Consider the following 20,336-nt stretch of genomic DNA (forward strand, 5'->3'; position numbering starts at 1 on the left):
ATTTAGCTCCATCAATCCCTATATGAAAGATGAATGTGCCAATAGACGTGGTACACCATAGCAAGCTCCCACCCTCCAAGGTCAGAACAATATATGCACAAAACAACCAGTTCTCTACAGAAAGTATTGTCTGGTACCAGAGGTTCAGCAAGACAATACAATAAAGCCATCCACAACCTGTGTCTTCCATACATCTGTGACCTCGTCTCCCGGTACTTACCTGCACGCAACCTCCGATCCTCACAAGATCTCCTTCTCTACTCCCCTCTTATCTCCTCTTCCCACAATCACATACAAGATTTCTCCTGCGCATCACCCCTACTCTGGAACTCTCTACCACAACATATCAGACTCTTGCCTACCATGGAAACCTTCAAAAAGAACCTGAAGACCTACCTCTTCCGACAAGCCTACAACCTGCAGTAACGACCGATTGACCAAACCGCTGCATGACCAGTTCTACACTCACCTATTGTATCCTCACCCATCACTTGTAGACTATGAGCCCTTGCGGGCAGGGGCCTCCATCCTGTACTAGTCGTGACTTGTATTGTTTAAGATTACTGTACTTGTTTTTATTATGTATACTCCTCATATGTAAAGCACAATGGAATTAATGGCGCTATAAAAAATAATAAATAATAATAGTGTATAAGTACTTAACTTCCTCATTATTAGAGATACTCCAATAAAATGATCATGCCTGTATCACCAACATAAATACATAATAATATAAGCAATATAAATGGAAGACATAGTTGTAAAATCAGTCAAACTTAGAAAATGGACAAAAATGTTTGTGAGTAATCAAGTCCTAGAATTAATTTTCAGATGACCTGAGTTTTCAAGAACATTTTTGGGGTCCACACTCTGGAGTGTACAGACATGGGTACATGGACGAGAATTTGTTGGAATAGTAGTTTGGTATGTGATTGATCAAGTCCTGGAATTAATTGTGAAATGGGGTAAAATGGGATCTACAAATGAAAATATTCTCTATTACTTGTTCCAAATTACTCTACTGGGGCCACTAAGCAGAAAATAAAAATTATTGAAAAAAAAACTAATAATTGTAAGAGGCGTGGTAGGTCTCAAAACAGGGGGAGATACAAAGGCCTGGTTGGGATGGGCACGTGGGGCAATAGTACCAGGAATCACTCAGTCTACCATGTTTCCTACAAACGAGGACACTTTTGGGCGGGAGTGACAGGGACAAGATGAGGAAAATGACACTCTGCAAGTCTCCGGGCATCCTCAGACTCAAAGGCTAACCCCTGTGCCATTGACTCAAACATGAGGCCCTCAACAATTTTTTCCTGAAACTGGAGGAAAGTAAGCATTCCTTGGGACTTTTTGTACAGGACAAAACTGTTGTATGTAGCAATTTGGATAAGGTAGAGTGCCACCTTTTTGTACCAGGCCCCGGTCTTCCGCTTCACCAGGTACGGTTGCAGAACCTGGTCTGACAGGTCAGCGCCACCCATAAATTTGTTATAATCTGTCACACAGATTGGTTTTTGTTTGTCCCTATTGGCGCCCCTGTCTCCGACAGTCACAGTGGTGTCCACATGCAGCGTTGTCAGCATGTAGACGTCCTTCCTGTCATTCCACTTCACTGCAAGAAGTTGGTCACTTGCGAGAATGACGCGCCCTTCTCCAAACGTCTGGACACCAACTGTGACAGAAACCCCACTTGGTTTTTCCTGACTGTCCCACAGACTCCCTGTATTTTCAGTATGGATGGATTTATATAGGGGCATGCTCATATAACAGTTGTCCATATACACGTGGTATCCTTGATGGAGAAAGGGCGTCATTAGCTCCCAGACAATTTTGCCTGGGGTGCCAATTGTGTGAGGGCAGTTTGGGGGGTTGATTTGGCGATCCCTACCTTCATAAATTAGGAAGGAGGAAGTGTACCCTGATGAGCTCTCAATCAAGGGAACTGTAAGAGAAAAGAAGCGCAAATAGGGTCTTATCCGATAGATTCAGAATCTTTTATTCAGAAAACTGCTCACCTGGTGCCCCTTTGACAAGGCATATAAACGTCAGCTGCCGCAGATCCACGGGTCATGCATTGACCATATCAGGAACCATACAAAGGAATTTTGTGGATATTATCCGCGCTGCTGAACAAATAGAAGTCTGGACGATTGAAGAAAAGGAATGGTGGCTTTATTCAATGCGTTTCGAAGTCTCCATATGACTTCTTCCTCAAGAATTACCACACACATATCTGATGAGCTCTTACACATTTTGTACAGTTTGACGTCGTATATGGCTCACTGGGAGGAAATTGGTGGAAAGACAGACGGCCCTTGTAGCTCATCAAGAACTCATCGACTGCCACATTTTGCTTTGGGGTATAGGAATTTAGAAATTAATTTTGTAGGAGGGAAATTAGGGGTCTTAATTTATTTAGCTGACCATAGTTGGGGTCAGTTCTTGAGGGGGGCTTGGGAATTGTCACTGAAGTGGAGGAATCTCATCAGGGCATGACGGCTCGGGACATGACGGCTGCAAATACAGGGCGCTGTGGACAGCTTTTGTTGCCCAGTAGGAGCGGAGTGTGTGTTTTTTTTTTACTAATCCCATATTTAGGGTATGGCCCCAAACTTTTTTTTTTATTTCGAGGACATTTGTGAGAATCCAGGAATGGGACTGAAAGGCAGTAAGTTTTTGGGAGATGTATTGTCGGGCATATAAGTTTCTTTGGTGGGTGATCAAATTGTAGGACTTCTGGGCTAATGAAAATTTTAACAAAATTAATGGGGGTAAAATTGGCGACATCTACTCTTATTCCAGGGGCTGCAGGAAAAGGGTGAATTTGAGGGGAAAATTTAGTGTCATTATACCACAGTGGTGGGGGGGGGACTGCGGTACTTGGTCCTGCCTATGAATGTTTAACAGTAACAATCAATTCCGCTACCATCAGACCTTGGGATCCCGTGGAAGAAGAGTTGTCGTCACTGCATGAAAACTGCTCTACTTCAGAGGCAGATTCCTTTTCACGGCCAGAGCAAAGCAGGTTGTACGCTTGCTCCGCGCTATATGTTCTGCAGTCCATTTGTTTGCCTTCCTAACAAAAACTAACCCTTATCTAACGCTAGTATTCTGTCACTGCCTAATCCTAACCCTAATAAGCGCAAGCCTAACCTAATAACCCTAACTGCAAAAAATATATTTTATATATATATATTTAAAATATATTTTTGCAGCTAGGGTTATTAGGTTAGGGTTAGGATTAGGCAGTGAAAGAATTCTAGTGTTAGATTAGGGTTAGTTTTTGTTTTGTATAATATATATATATATATATATATATATATATATAAATATATATATATATATATATATATATATATATATATATATATATATATATATATATATATATATACACTAGATGGTGGCCCGATTCTAAGTATCAGGTATTCTAGAATATGTAGGTAGCATATAGCACAGGCTACGTACTATATTGCACAGTGACGTAGTATATAACACAATCACGTAGTGTATTGCACAGCTATGTAGTATATTGATCAGCGACTTAGTATATAGCAGAGCCACGTAGTATATAACACAGCCACGTAGTATGTTGTAGAGGCACGTAGTATATTGCATAGCTACATAGTATATTGCACAGCCACGTAGTATATTGGACAGTCACGTTGTATATTGCAGTCACGTTGTATATTGCCCAGCTAAATAGTATATAGCACAGAGATGTAGTATATAACAGAGCCCACGCAGTATGTAACATAGCCCACGTAGTATATAGCAATGTGGGCACTATATGCGTGGTTTAAAAAGACTTAAAATAAAAAAATAAACATATACTCACCTTCCGAAGGCTCCATGAAGACCTGGCGCCTGTGCGCGGTGCACGCGGCAGCTTCCGGTCCCAGGGTTGGTATGAGCGCAGGACCTGTGATAATGTTGCGGTCACATGACTGTGACGTCACGGCAGGTCCTTCTCGCATAGTATCCTTGGCACCGGAACCTGCCGCTTGCATTGCTGAGGACAGCGCGACGTCGAAGGGTGAGAATAACCTTTTTTTTATGATTATTATTTGTAACATTAGATCTGTTTACTATTGATGCTGCATAGGCAGCATCAATAGTAAAAAGTTGGGGAAAAGCCGGATTACTTACCGGTAATACTCTTTTAGTGAGTAAACGACAGCACCCTACTGGAGAGAGGGATGCGCCCCACAGGAACAGGAAACCTACAGAAAGATAAAGGGGGGCGGTCCGCCTCTCCTCCTCAGTTTTGATTTCAGAGTACCCGGAGGACCGCCAATGTTAGGCAAATATCATTATTTAAAATCAAACTTATTTGCTCTATGTAAGATAAGAGGAATGTTTAACTTATTAATATATACTACTTTAACCTAGGGAGGGATGTGAGAGGGTATTGTCGTGGACTCACTAAAAGAGTATTACCGGTAAGTAATCCGGCTTTTTTCCTTTCGCCACGACAGCACCCTACTGGAGATTTTTCAGAGACCATCACCTAGGGGGGGGACCACCGTGCTGAGGACAGTCCTGCCAAAGTCTAGGTCAGAAGTTGACGATAAGTCAAGCCTATAGTGACTATAGAAGGTAGAAGGATTTGACCAAGTTGCCGCCTTACATATAGCCTCAATTGGGACCTCTCCCCTTTCTGCCCAGGAGGATGCCATCGCTCTGGTAGAGTGCGCGGTTATGCCTTCCGGAGGGTTTTCTTTCCTCGCGGAATAGGCCAGTCTGATAGACTCTATGATCCACCGGGATAAGGTGCTTTTTGTTACTCCATGACCCTTCTTGTGACCCTGGAAGGAAATAAACAGAGCCCTACTCTGTCGCCATCTGCTGGTCCTCTCAATGTACTTTAACACTACTCTTTTAACATCTAGAGTGTGGTACTTCTGTTCTTCAGGAGTGGAGGGATTACTGAAGAAAGTGGGTAAGATTATCTCTTGTGACCTATGGAATTTCTTTGCTACTTTGGGAAGGTAGGAAGGGTCTGGTTTAAGAATTAACTTATCCTGAAAGGTTAACAGAAAAGGTGGATCTATAGAGAGTGCTTGGATGTCACTGATTCTCCTAGCTGAAGTCAGTGCTACCAAGAGGGCCGTTTTTAGTGACAGGCTTTTGATGGGTATTGAATCTATTGGTTCAAATGGAGAGTCTGTTAGGGCTTGTAAAAGTAAATTTAGATCCCAGGGTGGAATTCTAGGTATGTTAACTGGATTTATTCTTTCGCAGGCTGTGATAAATCGGGATACCCATCTATCTCCCGCAATGTTATGGCCATAGAGGGCTCCTAGTGCTGAAACATGAACCTTTAAGGTGTTTACAGTTAAACCTCTCCCTATTTGAAGAAATTCCAGGATAGATTGTATCGGAATTTCTGATGTGTTGGAAGATGTATAAAATTGTAAGAATTTTTTCCATATTTTTGTATACATTTTTGTGGTGGAAGGTTTTCTACTTTGGAGGAGTGTGTCAATCAAACCTTCCGAGAGCCCCTTGATCTTAGCATCTGCCTCTCAAATTCCAGGCCGTCAGATGGAGATTGTCCACTTGAGGGTGGAAAAACGGTCCCTGGAAGAGAAGATTGGGTGTTGAGGGGAGGACCCAAGGGTTTGAGGTCGACATGGTTTGCAGCCACGAGAACCATGGTCTCTTGGGCCAGAATGGACCTATCAGTATCACTCTCGCTCCTTCTTCTCTGATTTTGCGTATGACCTGTGGTAGTAATATGATCGGAGGAAAGGCGTATGCCAGTCTGAACCGCCAAGGGGCTTGGAGAGCGTCCAGAATGTCCGGATGATCCGCTGGAGATAAGGAGGCAAATCTTCTGACTTTTTTGTTTCTTTTTGTGGCAAAGAGATCTATTGAGGATGACCCCATAGGGATACTATGTCCTGAAAGATATAATGGTTTAGGCACCACTCCCTCTGTCTCAAGGTGTGCCGACTTAAGAAGTCTGCCTGCTGGTTGCTTTCCCCTCTTATGTGAAGCGCAGAAAGGGATGTTAGGTGACTTTCCGCTAGAGTCAAGATTTGCCCAGCAGAAGACATCAGAGTCTCTGATCGAGTGCCTCCTTGCCTGTTTAGATACGCCACTGTGGTGGTGTTGTCGGAAAGAATTCTGACGTCTTTTCCCCGAAGCTGTGGGAGAAAATGGTATTGTGATAGAAATATGTATATCATGTAGATCTCACTTGCATGTATATTCCTTTAAATCACATATACTTACACAAAGCAAATATATATCTATCTACTCAGCTACTTTATAATCAGTTGCTTAAAATGGCTGACATAAACTAATATAAGCCAGACAGACTGTTCGGTGTTTTCCACCCAAAAAGCAGAAGAACTCCAGATGTATTAAGTGCTGATGAGTTGTCTCAACTTTGTCCCAGATGCAGAGAGCTACATTTTAGTTGCATAATCAGCAATCATATGAGCATTAATCACAATATTCCATATGTATCAGATAACCAATAACTGAATTGTATGTTAATTAACTAACCGCCCAAACCACACCTTTCTATATGCTATTATAAAACCTATGTATCAGGAAATAAATCTCCAGTCTTAGATTGAATGTCAAGCTGTCATCACGTGTCAGACTCATTCATTCTTTAAGGGCTCAGAAATAATTGGGAGCGGCCGCAGCACACACGGGTAGATTTATCCAACCCAAATTTCCATATCAAATGGCGCCCAACGGCTCGGACGAAGATATCACAGGAGGGGATCCGGCTGACCGCACAGACGAGGGTGCGGGCCACGGCCTTGGCCCACGGGACGGAGACTGCAGCTCCATCAGAGTAAGGTAAGAAAATTCTATCATCTTACCTGAATGTCCCCTGTGCCCAGTCCGGGTCTGTACCTTTAGCCGGTCAGGTGTGGTCACCACCGCATTCCCAGGTAGTGTAAAAAGTCCGAGCCTGAACCTAAACCCTGGGATATAAGTCGAGGTGTCTGCTGTGTGCCGTGTATATGTTCTGTGTTTGTGTAACATCCGGGAGAAGAAAGGAACAGTGACTGTTTGTGGTTGCTGGGTAACAGACCGCAGGAGGTCAAATCGCTCGATAAGTTATTGCAGGATTCCCGTGCATAGGAGGGATAGTTAATCCCGGGGTAGTTGACCCCAGGCTCCAGGCACGTGGTAGTGGTAACTTAGAGGGCTACTGCAGATTCCCGTAGTGCCGACTATCTAGTTAGATAGCTTGGACCGGGGTGGTAGAAATCCCACCTGTTGTGTTTTTCACTCAGGTGGCCCGGGCATAGGTGTGCCCAGTGCGATTGGCAGTAGTCTGTTTACCCAGCGCTTCTTGCATGTGTCACAAAATAATAAAGAGGGTGTCGAATCTCCTGGATGTCAATGTTCTTTGTCTGTTAATGTCGCTTAACTGCGTAGAATCGAAAAAGAAGTTTTTTTTTCTCTTCTCTCTCCCCGTCTGTTCTCTATTTAGAACTTCCCCTCCTCCATGCAGTTTGGAGAAATATATGCATTGTAAATCACACAGTCACAACCGTTTTTTTTTTGTTGTTGTTTTTTTTTCATATTCTTTTTCTTGCTAAGTTTCCTGTTTTTGCATATGTATGACATTTATTTGAAGAGGTGAAACTAAATGATATCTATCATTTTTGATGTGACATACATGATTTTTGGTATAACAGCAGCTGCTGATAAAAAGGGGAAGTGTGTCTCTGACTGCATTTGAGCGCAGCGTACACAGAAAAAAAAAAAAAAAAAAGGAGGGGGGAGAGGAGAAGCCGTTTTAATTTTATTTTATTTTCTGTTTTTTGTTGCTTTTTTGAAGTCTTTAGACCTTTTTTTAAGTTTTTCAAAGTTTCTTTATTTTTCTGCCTCCTCACTTTTTTGTTGTTTAAAAGGGGTCTTATTTATTTATTTTTCTTCCTTCTCTGTGAAGATCCTGAGTTTTGGATCGTGTACCCAGTTTTTTATGGTTCTTTTATGTTTTGATTTCAACATCTTGCATCAATTTTTTGAAAGCTCCCTTTTTTCTTCTACTTTTCGTGTCTTTATATACTTACCTACTTGAGATTTTTTATTGTTGTGTTTTTTATTTCTTTTTTTTGCAATGGGGAATAATTTGGGCAAGCAACAGGAGAGCCTCTTGCTTCCTGATGAGAAAACGGCTCCTCAAATAGTAGCGGAGCATGAAGGTGTCAGATATGTGAAGAATTACAGGCAGCTCATGAAAGTATGTGAAATCCATAAGGGAGGCAGACTCAGAGCTGCAGAGTGGCATGATGTCTTAAAAAGAAAGAAGGGAAAGCTAGTTGATACTAACTTGCTGCCCATTGCAACAGCATGGTATAAGGTGGCTACAGACTTACAACGCTCGGGGAGCACTGAAAGATATGTGAAGGAGTCAGGAAGTGATTTTTATGTGTACAAAGTAGGGAAAGGTGTTAAACCATCAGCACCTCCCCCATATGGGGATAAAAAATATTGGGTGTGTGCAGTCTGCACCCAGCAGAATCCATTGTACAGGGAGACTTGCTCAGCATGTGGTGCGCCGCGCCCAAACTTGGTACAGGGAGATGGCACTGTTACTCTGACAATGCCGGCACGGGCTGCATCAAAGGAGAAGGGATTCTCTTCTTGTCTTTCTCCTCCATCTTTTTCCTCTCCGTCTTCTGCACTGCCCTCTCCTCCTCCTCTTTCATCTCCACCTCTTTCTCCTCCTCTTTCTCTTCCTCACCCTTCTCATTATTCCGCACCTCCTCCTACACCACATCCTCCTTCTTCTTCTTCACCTCCTCCTCCTACACCACACCCACCTCCTTCACACTTTTCATCTCCTCCTCTCTCTCTCTCTCTGAAGCACTCTCCCCCTCCTCTGAATCACCCATCTTTTCCTCACTCAGTTGCTCCCTCCCACCTTTCATCTCCGCTTTCTGGGCCACACTCTCCTTCTCCTGATCTGCTGCCTGTCGGGCAGGTGCCGAGTCCAGGCAGTGTGGTGTCTCTGTATCCAGTGCTCACAGCACAAGGCACATTCTATGTTCCCAATACAGCCCAGCCTCTGACAGTCATGGTATCGGGGGAGGAGGGTGGAGATCCCCCAGTAGAAGGCACCCCCCAAGCCGCAGCAGGCTTCCCCCAGGCAAACCCGGCAGCAGGCAGCTCAGGTCCGGGGACAGGGGGGACAGGGGGGGGAGAGACAGGCATCAGATGGTGATCAGTATCCCCGGTCAGAGCAGCCAACATTCACACCACAATGGAACTATAATCCTCCACAGCCTCAGCAGGGTGGGAACACATCCTCTCACAAAAAGACAATATCCAAGACCGCTTATCAGCCACTGCATGACCCCAGTGCACCCTATCACAACTATTCCTCTGATGAGGATGAAGAGGGGACTTCATACATGCTTCCCAGTACTAGAAAGAAAAACCCACGGGCACCTAGGAGACAGGGGCAGATAGAAGCACCACCATTACACTATGTGCACTTCACCCCAAGTCAGGTGACCAGCATCCTCAACAATCTTCCAGATCCAGAGATGCACCCCATGCCATTCTACAGAAGAATGCAGCAGAACCAGCGCACATATGCAGCCACCTGGAATGATCTGTGGGCAGTGATGGAGATAAAGGCAGGTGATGCCTTCTGGCCAATCATGAAAGAACACTTCAAGCTTTCAGCAGATTTAGACGTACATGCCTGGGAGTCAGGGCCGAAGCTGATTGAACAACTCAGAGAATGGGCCAAAGGCAGGCTGGCTGGACAGGCCCTCAGCTTACATGACATGAGTCAGGAGAAGACAGAGACTGTGGAGAAGTTTCATGGCAGAGTAATGCAGGTTTTCCAGGACCTGGGTTTCACCATTCATGATCAGATACACAGGCAGATGTTGGCACAGGCCTTTGTGCATGGACTCAGAGAACCAATCAAGAAGCCACTGATAGTAGCTAGACCCGAGTACAGGTCAATAGCAATGGACACCCTGCTCACCGTAGCCAAAGGGATCGAGTCCCAACCAGGAGTGCGGAAGACAACACCCCTTATGGCGGCCATAGACTCTGAAGAGCCACCGCAATACCGAGACAGAAGGAACGTCAGATGTTTCAACTGCGGCAAATTGGGTCATTATCAGAGCCGGTGCAGAGCTCCATCACAACCCAAGACCCTGCCCAGAGGAGCAAGCCGAGGAGCAGACAAGGTGGACAGTGAAGCGCCCCATCCATAGGACAGGGGCAAGCCAGGTCCGCAAGACACCACGCTCCTGACATGCAAAACCCCTTCAGCAGGACCAACCCCTCAAATTACCCTGAAAGTGGATGGCGTTGTCAGGTCTTTTCTTGTGGACACTGGTGCAGCCAGAAGTGTGATGAGACATGTGGAACTCCCTGACCCTACCTGCCTATCAGAATCCTCTGTGTCTTGCGTAGGCATCGACGGTCAAGTCAGAAATTCTCAGCTTACAAAGCCTCTGAGCGTGTGCACTCAGCCAGGAAACTCTATCCTGTCCCAGTTTGTGGTGTCAAGAACCTGCCCACTCAACCTACTGGGGGCAGACCTTCTACAGAAACTAAAAGCAACCATAGTGTTCCAGGAAGATGGGACCGTGACCCTTTCTTCACCTCTGACCCAGGAAGAGTCAGTCATGCTGGCAGCCTTACAGGAACCTCAAACAACCCATGAAGGCCTACCCAAGGAGGTACTGGACGTATTACCAGAAAGTCTATGGTCTAAGGGACCCCAAGATGTGGGAAAACTTCAAGTTGCCCCGGTGCGGGTATCACTCAAGCCAGGTACTCCATATCCTCGTAAGGCCCAGTATCCCTTGTCCATTGCACAGAGTCAAGCCGTCTCAGACCAATTGAAGGTGTTCCTGGAAATAGGGGTCGTTGTCCCCTGCACCTCTCCTTGCAATACCCCGCTTTTCCCTGTCAAGAAAAAGACTGTAAAAGGAGAGCCAGCCAAGTTCAGAATGGTACATGACCTAAGAGCGGTGAATGACGCTACAGTATTTGAAACTCCAATTGTGCCGAATCCACACACCCTGCTCTCAAATGTGCCTTCCACAGCAACAGTGTTCACGGTGATCGACCTGGCAAATGCTTTCTTCAGTGTTCCCCTCCATCCAGATGACCAGTTCCTGTTTGCCTTCACGCATCAGGGGGCACAGTACACATGGGCGGTGATGCCCCAGGGGGCCCAGAACAGCCCCTCGCAATTCACCAAAGCAATGTCCACAGTTCTCGCCAACTGGATCACAGAACATGCAGAAGTGACCCTGCTACAATACGTGGACGATCTACTCCTTTGTGCAGTTGACTTTGACACGTGTAAAGCACATTCCGTGTCTCTCCTACTCTACCTGGCGAAACAACACTGCAAGGTCTCAAAGAACAAAGTCCAGTGGTGTCTGAAGCGAGTTACATTCCTTGGGCACTGCATTGCTCACCAGACTAAACACCTGACAGATGACCGGAAGACCACAGTGGAGAGGATGGCTCCCCCAACATCTCCAAAGGCACTACAAGCTTTTCTTGGTCTAGTATCGTACTGCAGAACCTGGATCCCTGATGCCTCAGTCCTAATGCAACCTCTGTATGACTGCGTTAACGTAACCCCGTTCCTGCTAACAGATGTGGCCTTCAGTTCGTTCAAGAAGCTAAAAGACTCAGTAGTCTCAGCGCCAGCACTAGGCCTACCTGACTACGAGAAGCCATTCCGTCTCTACCTGATGGAGAAAGAAGGCCATGCTACTGGAGTCCTGACACAGACTCACGGGGGAAGACAGAGACCTCTAGGCTATTTTTCAGCTCGCCTGGATCCAGTTGCAAGGGGAGCCCCCTCCTGCATGAGAGCAGTATTTGCAGCACACGCCCTCCTGGACAAAACAGCTGACATCATTCTTGGACATCCACTGGAAATCCTGGCTCCACATGACATCTCAGCAATTCTCAACCAAACACAGCCAAAACATCTCTCCACAGCAAGACATCTTCGTCTACAGTGCTCGCTACTACTGCCTGAAAACGTCACCATCTCCAGATGTACAGTCCTCAACCCAGCCACTCTACTCCCACTCCCAAGGGGGGATACAGATATGGACCCTCCAGATCAAAATCTGCATGATACCTTCCACAAGGATCTGGATTTGCTCCGACCAGATGATCACGATTGCTTCAGCATCATGCAACAGGAAACAGCAGGACTACCCAATGTGGCAGAAGAGCCACTGGCCAACCCAGAGTTGATCCTCTATGTAGATGGCTCCAGATTTGCAGATGATGAAGGAAGATTTCACACGGGATGTGCAGTGACCAGCAATCAAGAAATCCTGTGGTCCAGGAGTCTGCCACCTAGCCTGTCAGCCCAAGAAGCAGAACTGATAGCGCTGACGAAGGCTTGCCAGATTGCAGAAGGCAAAACTGCGAACATTTACACCGATTCAAGGTATTCGCATGGCATAGCACACGACTTCGGACCCATCTGGGCTGCAAGAGACTTCATCACAGCAAGCGGAACAACCGTAAAGCATCATGGAGCTATTAAAGACCTACTGAGCGCACTACAACTCCCAAAAATGGTGGCAGTACTGAAGGTCAAAGCACATGGAAAACTGAACACAGTAGAGGCACGGGGCAACAACATGGCAGATATGGCAGCCAAAGAAGCCGCCAAAGGAAGACAGTATGGAGAAATGGGAGAGGTCGTAGAGCCGGACGGCTACTACGTGGCAACTGAGGACAAGACACCAGATGAGATGACGTCTTGGGATCTATTCAAGAAGTTGCAAGAACAAGCCCCAAAGGAGGAAAAGGAGAATTGGATGCGGAAGGGTGCAACACATCAAGAAGGAAGGGTATACTCAATGGACTACAAACCCTGTTTACCCCGAAGCATGTACCCTATGGTGGTCCAGTGGGCACATGGGCCCACACACAGATCAAAGACACAGATGAATGATCTGATTGGTGCTTACTGGTTCGCTCCAGGGATCTCCACCCTAACAGCCAAGTTCACTAGCAGCTGTCTGACCTGCGGCAAATGCAACCCTGGAAGAATGGAGAAAGTTCCCACACATCATCTTGCCAGACCGCTGTACCCCTTCCAGAGGATCCAGATAGACCACATCCAGATGCCGCCAAGTAGAGGATTCGAATATGCCCTTGTGGTCGTCGACGTGTTTTCAGGATGGCCAGAAGCTTTCCCAGTGAGGAATCAGTCAGCAAAGACTACTGCAAAGAAGCTACTCTCAGAGATCGTGTGCAGATACGGGGTCCCAGAAGTGATAGAGAGTGATCAGGGGCCCGCATTCACAGCAAACCTCACAAGGGAGATCTGGTCAGCAGTAGGGTCAGGCTTAGGCCTACACACTCCCTACCACCCCCAGAGTAGCGGGAAAGTAGAAAGACTGAATGGGACACTCAAAAACAGGATGTTAAAAGTTGCCCAAGAGACACGTAAACCATGGCATGAAACACTCCCCATCGCACTGTTTAGTGTCAGGCACACTCCCCGGGGCCCAGAAAAGCTGTCACCTCATGAGATTCTGTTTGGGTCCAGCCCTCGGTTAGGGGTATTTTTCCCCCAGCAGTTGACAATGCAATATGATACTTTGTCTGCTTATGTAATTGAACTCACCAAGAAACTTGCTAACATCCATTCTCGAGTTTTTTCTTCATTACCAGATCCAGGATCGGTACCCGGTTCGCACTCCCTGAAACCAGGAGACTGGGTGTTGGTGAAGAAGTTTGTGAGGAGAACGCTCGACCCCAGATTTGACGGTCCCTTCCAAGTGCTGCTGACGACACCAACCTCTGTGAAACTAGAGGGAAGGCCCACTTGGATCCACGCATCGCACTGCAAGAAGGCTCCCATACCAGAAGATACGCCTAAGCCAGAATGATCCGCAGGATGATGGAAAAGACAGTCAAAGAAACAACAAACCTGATGTCGCATCTCCTCCTGGACGAACCTATCCGAATTCAGATTCACCCACCTGATGGCTCCTCCAATCCTGATGACGACGAATATGTGGAACTGATTGAACAGAGTCGCCAATATGAGACCATGCATGTTTCTACCCCCGTTTAGGGACAGATCTCCTGATCGCTCATTGCGAAAGACTGTACGGAGTAGGGCGTAGACACTAGGTTTGCGTCGGATCGCCGGCAGCACAAAAGAGTTGCAGCGCTTTGGGACAGGAGGCTAGGCTTAGGGCAAGTGATATCTAAGGGGGGCTTGTGATAGAAATATGTATATCATGTAGATCTCACTTGCATGTATATTCCTTTAAATCACATATACTTACACAAAGCAAATATATATCTATCTACTCAGCTACTTTATAATCAGTTGCTTAAAATGGCTGACATAAACTAATATAAGCCAGACAGACTGTTCGGTGTTTTCCACCCAAAAAGCAGAAGAACTCCAGATGTATTAAGTGCTGATGAGTTGTCTCAACTTTGTCCCAGATGCAGAGAGCTACATTTTAGTTGCATAATCAGCAATCATATGAGCATTAATCACAATATTCCATATGTATCAGATAACCAATAACTGAATTGTATGTTAATTAACTAACCGCCCAAACCACACCTTTCTATATGCTATTATAAAACCTATGTATCAGGAAATAAATCTCCAGTCTTAGATTGAATGTCAAGCTGTCATCACGTGTCAGACTCATTCATTCTTTAAGGGCTCAGAAATAATTGGGAGCGGCCGCAGCACACACGGGTAGATTTATCCAACCCAAATTTCCATATCAGTATAAGGCGTATTTTACCGCATTCAGTTCTTTAAGGTTAGATGAGTTGTAGCGTTCTTTCATGTTCCATAACCCTTTGCAAAAATCATTTCCCATATGAGCGCCCCATCCATGAGGACTGGCGTCAGTGGTTATGGTATGAGATGGCGTCACTACCCATGGAACACCACTCATCAAATGGTCTGGATCCAGCCACCACGTTAAGGAAGTTAAAACCTCCTGAGACAAGGTTATTCTTGCATTTAGGCGACCAAATAACCGTCTTTCTTCCTGCAAAATTTGGTGTTGCAGAGTTCGGGTATGGTATTGAGCCCATTTCACTGCAGGTATACAAGAAATAAGGGATCCTAGCAATGACATAGCTTGTCTTAGGGATATACGTGGACTATGTATTGCAGCTATGACCTTGTGTCTGATAAGTAGCATCTTTACCTGAGGCAGAAGACATTTTTGGGTTATGGAGTCTAGATGGAACCCCAAGAACGCTTGACGGGAAAGTGGAGTAAGTTTGGATTTGTTGGTATTGATGATCCAACCTAGATCCTGTAGAGAGGAAATTGCGTGAGCCAAGCGGTCAGCACATTGAGTAACTGAATTTCCTATAACCAAAAAGTCATCCAGGTAGGGTATAATTAATGTTTCTTTTTGACGAAGATAGGCCATCACCTCTAGCATTATCTTTGTGAAGATTCTTGGCACTGTAGAAAGGCCGAAGGGCATGGCTACGTATTGGAAATGACGAATCTTGCCGTTGATTGTCACTGCTACCCTGAAGAATTTTTGGTATCTGTCATGGATAGGGAGATGATAATAAGCATCTTTTAAATCAATGCCCCCCATCATACAGTTTGGAAAGAGGAGTTTTATAGTGGATCTAATGGATTCCATTTTAAACGTATGGTTTTCGATAAAGGAATTGAGTTTTTTAAGGTTTATGATTGTCCTGAATTAAAGGGATAGCAGCCCGTAATTTTTCCCTTGAGACCTTATTCTCAATTTGTTGGTCTAATTGATCAATCCAGATGAGCATTGATCTGGCGGTGCAAGTACTTGCTACTGCTGGTTTGAATATGCCAGTAGTTGCCTCCCAGGATCTTTTTAGGGAGGACTAGGTTTTGCGATCCAGAGGGTCAGAGAGCAGTCCCGCATCTTCTACGGGTAAGGTTGACTGTTTAGAGGTAGAGGCCATAGCTGCGTCAACCTTAGGGACCTTAGTCCATGTAAGAAGCTCCTCGTCACTAAACGGATATTTTCGTTTTGACGCGGAGGGTAGAAAGCTTCTCTGATCCTGTTTCTCCCACTCCTTTTTTATTAATGCTTTTACTGCCGGGATAACTAGGAAACATCTCCTTTTTCTCTCTGTTAAACCCGCAAACATTATGTCTTGCGCGGTTTGTGCACCCTTCGTCTCCTCACACCCCATAGTGTCTCTTATCGATTTAACTAGATTGTCCACACTCTCCACCGGAAAACAAGAACGTCCCTCAATCTCAGATGATGAAGACGATGATGAGGATGATAGGGAGGCCTCTGAGCATACAGCCTGGTCACTATCCGAATCTGACGAAGGTGTTGGCATTATAGGTTTAGATTTGTGAGGTTTATCTTGGGACATAGCTTTTAACTCCTCCCTAATAATAGCACGCAAGTCCGTAACGGACACTGCCGCTCCTTGTGTGGTTTCAGTTATACAGTCCTTGCAGAGTCTCTTAGGGTATGAGTCTGGTAGGGGCTGGCAGCATAAGGCACATTCCTTGTGTTTTGTTTTTTGTCGCTTTTTAGCCTGATCAGAGTTATAACGAGAGAAGGAGGAAGAAAGAAAGAGAGGGGAGACAGTATTAGCTTAATAGGCAGAGTTAGCACACTCACCCAGTGAAGCAATTAATACCAGATGAGAAGCCCGAGATCCTGTCCTGGATCTAACCACCGAGCCGCTCTTCTGACCGGTATCTGAAGATCCTTTGCTGGTACGATCCTTGGAGAGGGGTACTTGGTCTCCTGCTTTAGGGTCCATGGCACCTGGGGATGACATCTTGCATCGCCAAATAATGGTGCCCATTTGATTTATATAGGGCGTTGTGCACTTTCCCCTTTTTTTTTTTTTTTCTTTTTTTGCAGCATTGCGCATGCGCGAAAGCCGCGCTTCCCCCCCGCACTTCCCCCCGCCGCTGGATCCAGCCTAGATGCCCCGGAACCCTTACCATCTACTCCCGGGCAATCATTGGTGGCGGTTGGCGCATGCGCAGTCCGGAATTAACCTCGGACTCTCTTCCGGAACGCTGTCCTCACCTCACCTGAACAGCGAGGGCTCCAGCGCTTGCCTCCGCTGCCCAATTCGGAAGTGATGCTAGGTGGCCTCACCCGGACCTAGCCATCATCCGGGCTTCTTACCAGACGAGGAGGGAGCCGTCAAACGGATCTCCCCCAACGCTGCCTCTGGACTGCAGCCCCTGCCGTTCCCAGAGATACCGCAAAGGCGGCGTGCATGCCCAGGTATTTTTCCTATAGAAATCCTGTTGTTCCCGCAGGAACAGGAAACCTAAACTGAGGAGGAGAGGCGGACCATCCCCTTTATCTTTCTGTAGGTTTCCTGTTCCTGTGGGGCGGATCTCTCTCTCCAGTAGGGTGCTGTCGTGGCGAAAGGGAAAACACAGGGTTAATAGCAGCGGTAACGGAGTGTGTTTTCCGCTGCATAACGCGGTCCGATACCGCTGGCAGTAAACCTGTGTGAGCGGTGACTGGAGGGGAGTATGGAGCGGGCGCCAGGCACTGACTGCAGGGGAGTAGAGAGGGACTAATCGGACTGTGCCCGTCGCTGATTGGTCGCGGCAGCCATGATTATATATATATTATATATATATCCTGACAACGGGTATGCGGGGATTACGAAGAACGAGGGTGGGTTATTGGATGTTTTATGGGGTTTGCGGACACAGAAATTATTATTTTATATTTCTGACAGTGCAAAATTTGAACGTAGTGTATCTCTCTTCTCTCCCAGAACAACTACAAGGAGAGAAAAGAGAGGCACGGCCCAAATGCTGCCATATTTACTAATATTTGGGGCTTTTGATCAATGTGATAGGGTCTATCACAGTAATCAAAGCCAACAACCAGTGAGAAAATTCTCACTGGTTGCCGTGTGCAGGCAGGCAAATCTTGGCGAGCGTACTGCACATGCAGCCGCCAATTTCTTTCTGCCCGAGGAAGGAGGGGGGCCAGGGGACTACTGATCCGATACATAAAGTAACGTGGGGTGCTCGGGGGACCCCATTTCTCTCTCATCTGATGTGCGATCACATCAGTCAAGAGAGAAATTAAATGCAAAATCTGACTATTTTTTTTTTTTATTGTGGTCGCCACTATACCATTATTAACGGCAATCGCAACGCAGGGGTCGGTAAAAACCGACCTGAATCATGTTCTCTGGGGTCTCAGCTACCCCCAGTAGACGAGACTCTGGAGAAATTCCAACTCTGGGGGGCGATATACCCATATTCCTCAGCTCCGCTAAAAGGCATATTGGCGGTCGTTAAGGGGTTAAGTATTTAAGGGCATGAAAATTCAAAGTTGGAAAATTGTGAAATTTTCACCAAATGTCCGTTTTTTTCACAAATAAACACAAGTCATACCGAAGACATTTTACCAATATTACGAAGTACAATATGTCATGAGAAAAACGATCTCAGAGTCACCGGGACCCGTTGAAGATTTCCAGAGTTATTACTTCATAAAGGCACAGTGGTCAGAATTTTAAAAATTGGCCTGGTCATTAACGTGCAAACCACCTTCGGGGGTAAAGGGGTTAAGGATCTGGGCAGCTAAGGGTCAGCATCTTCTAATTCCAGGGTGTAGGATGGATCCACCAAGCTGTAAGTTGTGGACAAAACTGGCATCACTCCATTAGAAGAATTTCCAATGCCCAAAGTAATGGGGACAGTGGCAGAATGGTGACTACTTCATAAAAACCTATAAAGCAGTGACACAGCCAGTGAATGAGAATTATCTGTGACTTCTCTGAAGTTAGTGGTTACTACTCACCTGGGCCTTTATCTGTAGGAATCTCCTCATTGCACCCCTCATCACCCCTCACATATGTCTCTGTAGTATTAATATGGGTCAGATCTTTACCCTGATACAAATTCTGTAAAAGTCACAGAGAGATGGAGAAGTCACATCTATGATCAGATCTAATCCTGCCATCTCCACCGTCCTCATTACACAAGTATAAAACATATAATACTGGTGGATAAAACAAGACTGAGCACAAGACCTTCAGAGACATCTACACATCATAAGAGAGATCTCATGATACCTTCTCTCCATCTACCTGATGATCCTGTGGAACACTGGGATCTTCTTGTTTACAGTCCTGAAGAAGAAGAGGATGGAGACATCTCTCTGGTGTTGTCCTCTTATTGGATAGAACTGGAGGAAACACATACAGGGACTGAATTCATTCTTTACATACAGATAATTGTAGGCCATGTGTATTTAGCCCTGTTTATTACTTAGTGATGTGAGGGGCTGGGGAACTTCCATCATGACGTCCTTGTAGAGATCTTTGTGTCCTTCTAAATACTCCCACTCCTCCATGGAGAAATATACGGTGACGTCCTGACACCTTATAGGAACCTGACACATACAATGATACCGTCATCCCCCGATCCCTTCATAGCATTACAGTATAACGTCCCAGCATTCCCAGCAGTGTCACCTCTCCAGTCAGCAGCTCAATCATCTTGTAGGCAAGTTCTAGGATCTTCTGGTCATTGATATTCTCATGTATCAGGGGCTGAGGTGGAGGCCCCGTGATTGGGCTCATGGGTCTTCCCTCACTAGAGGTCTTCTTCACTACTGTGTAATCCTGGTTATAGAGAAAGACACATTAATAAATCTCACTACAGACATTCCCAGAGTCCTCACCTCTCCAGTTCTGTCCATCTGTTATTCCCATAGATAAGAATGATGTAATGTGACATCATCAGAATCTCTCACCTCTCCAGTAAGCCGGAAGATGATCTCTAGGGTGAGGTGTAATATCCTCTCCGCCATCTTGTCCCTGTCCCTATCCATCCTTGATGGGGCAATCAGGAAAATTCTATTATATAGAAGATCTCCACTGAAAGAATACTATACTGTAGGGATCTGAATGAGAAGAAAATGACGATGTAACATCATAAAGGACCATGTAATAGAATTACTGGAGAAAAAAGTGAAACATCAGGAGATGAAACGTACAGATTTTGTACTCAAGAGCTATTGATTGTTGAAAAAAAAGTGCTGCAAAAACGCTGTAAGACAGTAGTCTTGGTACTGGATAAAGTCCATTCCTCATCTAACCCTGCGATTGTCTCATTAAAGGGAACCTGTCACCCCCCTCAGGCGTTTGCAACTAAAAGAGCCACCTTGTGCAGCACAAATGCTGCATTCTGACAAGGTGGCTCTTTTAGTTATGCTCCCTGCACACGCTGAAATAATCACATATAAAATGTGCCCCCTCTTACCCTGATATCGCCAGGGAGGCGGGTCTTTCCTTCCTAATCAGACGCAGCACAGCCGTCACTCCGGGCC

The 20,336-nt window shown here is 45.7% G+C and overlaps 1 protein-coding gene and 1 long non-coding RNA gene across 3 annotated transcripts in view; both read right to left on the reverse strand.

Annotated features, from left to right (window-relative positions):
- The window catches only part of LOC138663888 (zinc finger protein OZF-like), a 61,400-nt gene that overhangs the window by 20,032 nt on the left and 21,032 nt on the right, over positions 1 to 20,336 (reverse strand). The window contains exons 2-6 of one of the 2 annotated variants that reach the window (XM_069750257.1): positions 19,761 to 19,910; positions 19,480 to 19,629; positions 19,274 to 19,397; positions 19,093 to 19,190; positions 18,804 to 18,906 (exon numbers count right to left, since the gene is read on the reverse strand). In XM_069750257.1, the coding sequence (XP_069606358.1) occupies positions 18,804 to 18,906; positions 19,093 to 19,190; positions 19,274 to 19,397; positions 19,480 to 19,629; positions 19,761 to 19,838 (553 nt within the window). In that variant the 5' untranslated portion in view covers positions 19,839 to 19,910. Of the gene's footprint in view, positions 1 to 18,803; positions 18,907 to 19,092; positions 19,191 to 19,273; positions 19,398 to 19,479; positions 19,630 to 19,760; positions 20,138 to 20,336 lie in introns of those variants that run through there. The other variant, XM_069750258.1, reaches the window with a different exon arrangement.
- On the reverse strand, positions 6,929 to 9,157 carry LOC138663902 (uncharacterized). Its single transcript, XR_011318252.1, has 2 exons — positions 8,808 to 9,157; positions 6,929 to 8,768 (listed from the first exon to the last, which is right to left on the reverse strand). It is a non-coding gene; the product is annotated as an uncharacterized lncRNA (long non-coding RNA).

This window comes from Ranitomeya imitator, chromosome 2 (assembly GCF_032444005.1).
Source record: "Ranitomeya imitator isolate aRanImi1 chromosome 2, aRanImi1.pri, whole genome shotgun sequence".
NCBI classification, from domain to species: Eukaryota; Metazoa; Chordata; class Amphibia; order Anura; family Dendrobatidae; genus Ranitomeya; species Ranitomeya imitator.